The sequence below is a fragment of the Pteropus alecto genome, unplaced genomic scaffold, assembly GCF_000325575.1.
Source record: "Pteropus alecto unplaced genomic scaffold, ASM32557v1 scaffold134, whole genome shotgun sequence".
Lineage (NCBI taxonomy): Eukaryota > Metazoa > Chordata > Mammalia > Chiroptera > Pteropodidae > Pteropus > Pteropus alecto.
Window position 1 is genome coordinate 13,390,365 of NW_006436283.1, and position 9,027 is coordinate 13,399,391.

Sequence of the window (9,027 nt, forward strand, 5' to 3'; positions counted from 1 at the left end):
AGAAGCAGCAGCAGGACTGGCTACACAATTGTGGGGCTCCTTCTTAACAAATTAAGAATTTCAAGATAGCAACGGCAGAGCATCAAACCTAGCGTGGGCCCCTGTGATCTCCTGGCACTGTGCAAATGAACAGGGCACAGCCTGTGATGCCGGTCCTGGGCCTGGTGGAGACCCTCGGGAAGATAAGGTGGCAGAATCCAGGTTCTCCCTTCACCCCAGCTGAGTATCACAGGCGGGTCCCTGCTACAGGGTACAGGTGCCGAATTAAAATCTATTTTGACAAAATGTTGCAATTTGTACTATGTTGCAAAACCAGCACAATTTATGTAGCCGATTTCATGGACTTTTGATAGTTGTATTACACTTCTGATAGTTGCAGGGTTTTCTTTTTCCGTCGGAGGTTTAGGGGTGAGGTGGGGGTGGGCAGGAGCCAGCGCCTTCTCTCCTCCTCCCTTTCCAACAAGGCAGGCAGCATGGGTAATCTCCGAGCAGGTGTAACATTTTCTGGGCAGGCAGAGTTGGTTGGAGCCAAGAATATTTAAACCCCTATATTATGTCAAATATCATTTCTATCAAATCACCCCTCCTTAATCTTAAACTAATTACCTTACGATTAACACTAGTGTCTGACCTTGGTAAACCACCTACCCTCCCTGAACTTCAGATTTCCTCGTCTATAAAATGGAGATAATTATACTTTGCAGAGGTGCTGTGAGAATTAAATATATAAAAAACTTTTTGAAGATTATTAAGGTCTAAACAAACGCCTGTTAGTGTTACTACAGATCTGCTCAGCAGTTGTTTCGTTGGTGTGGGTGGGGGACCTTGGGACAGCCATGGCTTTGACAGAAACTTCTCTTGGTGCCATTCAACTCCTGGGCTTTGGTGTATTCTTAACAATCAACTTCTGATCTTCAGTTTCTCAAGCAGCTTCCTTTCCTAGAGAAATCCCCTTGGCTTGTCAGTTATGTCTCAGATCACAGGCCAATAATCCTGGTTTTATACACCAGACTCTTGTGAGTTTGGCTGGCTTCATACTTTTCATAGTCCCTAGGTGAACTGAGAAGAATCCAGATCTTGGCTGGGCCTGTTACAGTAGGAAACAGGTGATCATTCTTACGCCTTTTTGATACACAGTGCACTGGTTAGTACTCATTAAAATGCTAAAGGCAGGTATGTGTATTACAAGAGTGACTAATGGCCCCATAAGTTATGACAGTGTTCCCCACACTGCGGTGTGGAGTGTGGGAGTCTACCATGATCCTTAGGCCTCTGCAGTGATTGTTTCTTCTGCCTAGAAGGCTCTTCCCCCCAGACGTCCCATGAAGGATGTCACCTCCTTTAAGAGACCTTCCCTGTCCAGCCCATCCCAGAAGGTCCTTTCCTTTTCTCTGCTACCTCTCTAGGATCCCTACCTTGCTCAGTTCTTCCTGGTACATGCCCACCTGCTGCATGTTTTATGGGTTTGTTGTTGAGATCTCCCCATCCAAACGTGACCTCCAAGAGGGTTGTGACTTGGCTCTGTTTATTGCTGTTTCCAGGCCAACAGCTCAGAGCCTTTGGACACCAAAGGGATCCAGCAAGAATTTATTCTTTTTTCATTGTATTTATTTTTAAAAATACTTTCCGTTCGTGACAAGTGATACTATTTTACTTTTGTAGCAGTGATATAGGTTCCTTTAAAAATAAATTTAAGAATGTAAGTAAATTTAAAAGATAAGTAAATAATGAAGGTACTTCAATGTTGGTATTTGGGAAGGGGGAAGTGTTCTGTGGATGCCTTTTGGAGACTCCGCCTGGCCTATAAACCCATTCTAGGAATTGCTCACATCACAGCTAAATGTGCACGTGCAGCACACACAGCACACTTATGACTGAGACAGCAAGCCTCTGGGGGTGGGTTATGGTCACCTCCTCCAAGCGGACTGAGGAGCAGAGGTCGAGAGCCAGAGGCAGCGGTGGTGAGTAGACACCTCCCAGGACTCTTCAGAGGCCTCTACATTTCTGCCCTGGGGGTCCATGAGACTCCGTCTCCTTCCACATTGGTTTTTTATTCAAGCCAGCTTGAGCGCTGATACTTGCTACCGTAGTCCTGTACACTGTGGTCTTGAGGTTACAAACTGTGTCAGTGGGTGTCTCAGGAGGTGGGGGAATGCTAGGCACGGTAGGAAGAAGTTATTTAGTCATTCAGTCCTCATTCATTGTGCCTCAACCACGGACCAGATGCTGTGCTACTGTGCTATTGAGAATACAATGTTCCCCCAAGAACTCATCGTTTAGTGAACTCCACTGCCAGCCTCGATCACCTAATAAATATTGAATAAAGGGAAGCAAAGCCGAGGAGGGCGTGGGGTGCTTACCAAGAGCAGGGTACATCAGGGCGTTCTTGAATCCTGCTCATCCCCTTGGAGGTATTTCTCTATTGCTGATTAATGTTCAAAGTATGGCTCCTTCTAAGGATTTTTAAGTTCTAATGGAGAAACCCAAACTCAAAGGAAGGGTAGCAGGGAATCAATGCAATTTGGGGTTCACGTCCGGGTGAAGATGCCAAGCTTGAGCTTTTGGACAAAGCTTCTGGCTATTGTGTCTCAGGGTCTTCCTCTGAAGCAAGGAATCTGATGACAGCTATTAGTCCTGTAACTTGGTCATACAGTGCAGTCCACTGACAATAGTCAAGAGACAATGTCCAATCTTGAACCTAGAAATTCATTGAAATAAAGTGACGTACCAATTCAGTGTTTTTACCTGTGAAATTCACCATCGGCACTTCTTCCACCTCTCACATCAGAACCTGCAGACCAAATTAAGAAAATACAATCTGTAATGCATCGATGCAGCCACACTCTGAAAATAGCAGCTGCAGTCACAGAGAACAGGCCTTTGTGAACAGAGTGAAAGAAGCTGTTTGTCTTCAGCTCCTCTTTTAGGCCACAGACAGAACTCCCACTACTACTAAAGTAATGTCTTTAAGCAAAGAGAGGAATCAATTAAAAGTAAGTAGGATGTCTTAGTTCATTAGATTTTCCTTTTCCTATTAAGGTTCCAAAGCCCTAAATTTCCAATTGGAGCCCAAGAGTATAAACTTACATGAAAGGAGGTAGTGGACCCATTGCAAAGCATAGGTTTGACAGCATTAGCAGAGGCCAGGCTCGAGAAGTACACAAAATCGGAGATGAATCCCTTTTCTAAGGACCCATGCTCTCTGGGGGAACCGTGTTATACCTTGAGCCCTGACACCGCTTCAAGAACACAGCTCCACTCCAACAGCTCCAGTGCACCTGTCTCAAATTAAACTGTCCCTCATTTTTCAAACAACATTGATCTCTTTAGCCAAATTAACACTACTTAGGAAGATCAGTTTCAGAAACACTTCTCTATTAGAGCTTAGCAGATGGCAGAGAAGAAAAAGGAGCAGGGGGCAGGAAAAGGCTCATCTTTTTTATGTGAGCCCGAGGCTCAAGTCAGAGGCTAGGAAGATGCTTTGAAATGCTTCAGAGATGCCAAAGGAAGGTCTTCAGTGGATCATTTGGGTTAATCTATCTGTTCGTTTCAAAAGATAAATGAAATACCTTTCCAGTGATTCTTTCTTCTTTTTAAAATAAATTTAGTACAAATGGAAAAGATGGGAGCTCCTTTCCTCCCACCTTTTAAAACTCATTAGCTGAAGCCGAGCAAGGTAGACATTATTATAGCAAGGTGGTGATGGCCTCATGGGGGTACTGGACCCAGGGCAGGGTGAGAAAGGTGTCTGCCTGAGGGAGTGGTGACAACAGTGACTTGCAGTGTGGTGTCAGACCAAGAGGAGTGAGGAGGGCATCCATATGCGGGTGGTGGCAAGAGGAGAATGGTTATATATGAGAGGATTGGCCCAATGTAAGGATCATGGGAGTTGGGAATGCCAACCAATAAATAAGAGTGATGGAACTAGAAAATACTACATGGCCACCATAACGGTATTAATTCAAGTCAAGAAACAGCAATTAGATGCTAAAACCAAGGGGTAAAGTTTGATGAGGAATGAGATATTTATACAGTCTTAAAGCACTAATCTACAAAATACTAGTAACTTTTCAGTGGAGAATTGCAGCAGACACCACCTCAATCGTATGATCAAGGTTAATATCCCCAATACTGGCTTAATTCAAAAGCTTATATTCCAATAGGAAGCAATAGAAGAAGCACAGCATCACTTCTGATATTCCTGCCAAAAAGGTAGAACTTGAACCAAATCATGAGGAAACATAAACAAACACAATTTGAGGAACAGTCTGAAAAATAGTCTGTAATCTTCAAATACAAGGTCATGAAAACAAGCCTAAAAGATTGTTCCAGACTAAAGGAGGCTGAGACATGACTATTAAACGCAGCAAAATGGATTTTTTTTGGGGGGGGGGAGCGGGGTGGGTAGAGGGAGTACGAATAAAGGATATATTGGGATTACTAGGAAAACTTGGTTATCTGTAGATGGCAGTGTTTCCATGTAAATTTCTACTTTTGATGGACTTGATATAGGAGAATGTCCTAAAACAGGAATTAAACATTAAAGTATGTAGGAGTGTTGAGTCATCACCTTGCAACTTACTCTTAAAAATGATTCAATTAAAAAAAACTATTTTCGTAATACTCCTGGTACTATACCTTTAAGTTTGGAATTATTTTAAAAATTGCTTGTGTCTTCACGTTTTCACATATGTAAGTAAAATAATAAAACAATTACTAAAGTATCTAAGTTTAAGTTGAAAATCCAAAATGTAGGAATGAAGAATTGAAATTTTTTATTTGGTAAAATTAAGAATATATCATATAACTTATGGACCACCAAGAAAGAACCGTGTAAAAGTGGTAAATGAAAACAAGCAGAACAAAAAAGTAACACTGATGATGATCACATTTAGCCACTTCAGTGATGTGGCTAAAATAAGGTTCTCCCAATTCCTTTTGTGTCAAACACGTAAGGGCACAATAAAAATATACAATCCTAAAAGTGAAGATCCTTTTAATTTTTAGACACAAGTTAGAGGGGGGAAAAGTACTTAAAATATCATGGAACCAGGTATCTGAACTCTCAAATAATTCAATAAAACTTATAGTCAAATGATACTTTACCATATATAATACTTTCACATGGAAATAAATTCCTGTTGTCTTTTAAATTCCTAATTCTCATGTTTCAGTTAAGATAACTAACAAAATGGCAAGTCTCTGAGATCTCAAAGTAAGAAAAAACTTGAGAAAAAGTATATAGTAAAGGGTTTCATAAATATGAAGGATAATTGTTAGAATCTTGATAAAAAGTAATTTTTCCTAGGTTCAAGGCTCAAGTTTGTTTGAATCCTTGAGCTATCCAACATCAACAAGATGCCATTTGTGGGTGTTCTTTTTAAAATGTCCCAGTGAGCTCCCACCATGTCAGGAGCCAGTGTTGGACAGAAGAGGTTTGCGATATTTGCACTGAATCCAAACTCGGTACATTGTCAGCTGTTTCCCTCGGTTGACTTGCAATCGGCGATCCACCAGGTTCTGAACCTTTTCCAGTCCAGCAGTAGTGAAAAGTGTGTCCAGTTCATCTAGTTTAGAAAAGAGATGTTTATATATTTTCCCCTGAAGAAAAAAGTGTTTACCACTTCCCATGTTAAATGGAGCTCCTTGAGATCGCTGTCACTATTTGTACTTTTTAAATGACTTCAGTGGGGCTGTTTAGTTATAAATGCAGTAGTGGCTTGGTAATAGCAAGTTCACATTTAGGTAGCAGAAGCCAAACCATCTGGGAAGGGCAGTCTAGAATCCAGAGGAAGAGCTTCCCTAGGAGTCAGCTAATGGGGAGAAATTTTCACAAGGGCTCTGTGGACGCCTTAACATTACATGTAAAAAATCTACATATATGTATATTAAAGCCTTTTTTTTGTTTTTTTAAAGGGGAGAGGTTCTATCACTTTAACCAAAGGCTCAAAAAAGTCTATGATCTGACAAAGGGCCCAGGAATGGAGTGTTCTTAAGGCAATGGTGGAGGAGGAAACTCGCAGCCGGGCGAGGAGCAGAGGAGAGCAGTGAATGCTAAATTCACCTTAACTCGGATGCACCTAAGACATAATCCAGCTTAGCAGGTGAAACAGCTGGACTCTTGCAAAACAGGCTGGTTTTCCGTTGTGGACAAAGTGACAGAGAGGAAAAGCATAAAGAAGAGCAAGGAGGAGAACAGAAGTGCGAACAAGCTGAGCCTATCTGGAGAACAGTGAACGGTTCAGGTCGGCTGTGAGGGATGGGGAAGGGCAGGAAAAGGCTGCAAAAGGAAGGAGGGCCAGATGATTTTACTTTTGAAAGTACACCAATGAGCATTTAATATGGTACTCTGGGAGTGTTAGCATAATAAGCAAAGATGAGTATTTTCGTACCTTGTGTGAAGAAGTAAACTCTGGTGCCATCACCTCTCACATAGAAATTTTCAGACAGACACTGACCTGCAGAGTGATGTGGTAAAAATTAGAAAAACTTTGAAGCACTTCTTTGAACTTTACTGTCAATCAAATGTACATCACAGATTAACTTCTTGGGCAGAGAATGGAATTTTCTTGGTCATATTTGGTACTTGGCAGGAATCTTCAATTTCTCTCCTACAAAGGAATGGTGCTTTGGACAAGAGCAGCCCAAGGGGAATATTCAAACCACAGTGCTAGATTCTCAGGTCTGTTTTAGAGTTCTGTGTGACACTGAAACAGATGGTGTTTTCCCCGCTTCCCTGATTAAATAAATACTGTTAAAAAAAAAAAGGAAAAAAAAAAATAGAAATCAAGCAGTATAGTTGAGTTTAAGGAAAGGAAACTTAAGGTCTCTTCATTTATGAATGTTTACACACACATTCATAAATGATAACACACACAGTTTTATCCTGGACACTCTTATCCTTCTGCTATGCCCCCGAATTTATGCCAATTTAACCTGGTGTGAAATCCTTCACCTTTTGAATGTCAATAAAATCTACTTGCTCTTTTGCTTCCTTGTGTATTTCTCCCCAGCTGTCATTATATGTGGGATCAAGTTTAAAATTCTCAGGTACAGTTTTCCTCCCTTGGTAATGCAATGGCAACACCCTCCACTCCTGAGCCAGCGGTATGGGGTCTGCCTCACATGGCAGGCACGACAATCCCCTATCCAGAGGTATTCACTTTGTTTTCAAGATTTTGCTTATGCATATATTATAGATTGGTTCTTGAAGAATTTCCAGGACTGTTGGGTTCAACAGATAATACAGGGTGCTTTAAATAAGGTCATAATGATTCATGTTTCTACCAGTAATGGAGGAACATATCACTTTCTTTGAATTGGCCAGCAATAGGTTTAAGAACTGGATCTCATTGTTATTTTTATTTCCTTGAAGTTTTGTTTTTGGTCATTTGGCTATGTTCTTCTGTGAATCAACTCTAAAATATCCCTTCCCTGTTTTTTGGGTGGGTTACTGATCTTTCTTATCAATTTGCCAACAGCCCCTTGAAGAGCATAGATATTAAGTCTTTATCTGTTCTATGTACCAAAAATATTTGTCCTTTAACTTTTTAATGGCATCTTTTGCCATACCACTTTTAAAATTACTTATGTAATCAAATGTCTTTTTGTAAAAATAGCTCTTCTAAAAGTAGCTGTCTTAGTTAAAAAGACCTCCCTAACACTGGATTATACAAGTCTTCAAAAACAGACCACTCTTGTCATGTATCAAGTGGGTTTATCTATGGAGCTATAATTCTAGAGTCTCTATTCTGTTCTGATGGCAAAACTATTGTTTTGATTACAGGAGCAAAATACCATTTTTAAACCGAAGCTGAGCCATGTCATAGCGGCCATAATCTCGCAGAAGCATCATCCCTCCAGGCCTCAGAAGCCTGCTCAGCCTGTTGATAGCCTTCTGCATCCTGTGGGGAAACAGGGAATGAAGATCAGGTTTCTTTAAGGACAGGGTTCCTTTTCCTTGTCACATATTCTGAAAAGCCCACGGACTTGCTAATCCTGAAATCTTAGATCCTCTGCCCTTGCTTCGGTTAGATTGAGAGCACACAACCAATCTTGTGTGCCTTCTGCTGCCTGCTCACAACTGTGGCTTCAATCCACTGCCTTTGGTATGAAGAGGCCCGAGGATAACCTGCTTCCTTCCGCCTTAGGGCTCCACTGTGGGGGAAGTGACATACCCTCTGCCTGGCTCACTTCCTATTCCTCCTGGGATCACCTCACGGGGAAGCCATCCCTGCCCTGTGCTTCCACGTCTCACCAGGTGTGGGACTGCTAGCTGACTGACTCATCTGCCTGCCTCATTAGGCCCAAGCTGTTTGAGTGCAGAGACTTGATCTTTCTATTTGTTAAATAAAGACTGAGCCTCAAGAACACGTAATTTACATGGTGACAGTATGCAAATGAGTAATTATGGGCAGAGCACTTCACATTTCTTTCCACACTTTCCATATTGAGATTTAGTGCCGGTTTCAGCTTTACTAAATTCAGAGGTGTAAATGCTACAAACTTACAAAAAAACCCCACTTGAAAGTCTATTTAAATATCAAGTAATCAATTAATTTTAATGTTTTGTTTCAGTCTATGTCAGTTTTAAAAAGTCTGAAGCATTCGAACTTCTGCAGTTATTAATGCCGAGAAGCATGCTGGGCCCTTTGGTCTGCCCTCCATCTGCCTTTATTGTACCCTCACAATATCCCTGTCGGGTCAGATGACTCAATGCTATTCTAGAGGAAACACGGGCTAGATCACTCTCCTGGGTCTCCAACCAACACTCCTTCCTTGAGACGGTATTTTACCAGGACGACAGGTTGTTGAAGGCTATGAGGCTTTAATATTATTTTTAGGCTATAGCAATTGAATTTCCTTTTACCTAAACTTGATTTTATGGAATTCTACTGTACCTTAGTTTTTCACAGAACTTAAGGATGAGAGAACACCTATGTTAAGCTTCACTGTAAATTTTGTGCTGTTAATAAACCTAGCTTATTTAAAGCATTTAAAAAGGCCAATAATGAGATGTTACCTACG

The 9,027-nt window shown here is 41.2% G+C and overlaps 1 protein-coding gene across 1 annotated transcript in view; it reads right to left on the reverse strand.

Moving 5' to 3' along the window:
• Window positions 1-4,752: 4,752 nt before the first annotated feature.
• Window positions 4,753-9,027, reverse strand: part of METTL2A (methyltransferase like 2A) — a 9,730-nt gene continuing 5,455 nt past the window's right edge. Inside the window, exons 7-9 of the mRNA XM_025047128.1 lie at window positions 7,798-7,904; window positions 6,393-6,458; window positions 4,753-5,567 (exon numbers count right to left, since the gene is read on the reverse strand). Coding sequence (XP_024902896.1) covers window positions 5,410-5,567; window positions 6,393-6,458; window positions 7,798-7,904 — 331 coding nt within the window. The 3' untranslated portion in view covers window positions 4,753-5,409. The remainder of the gene's footprint in view (window positions 5,568-6,392; window positions 6,459-7,797; window positions 7,905-9,027) is intronic.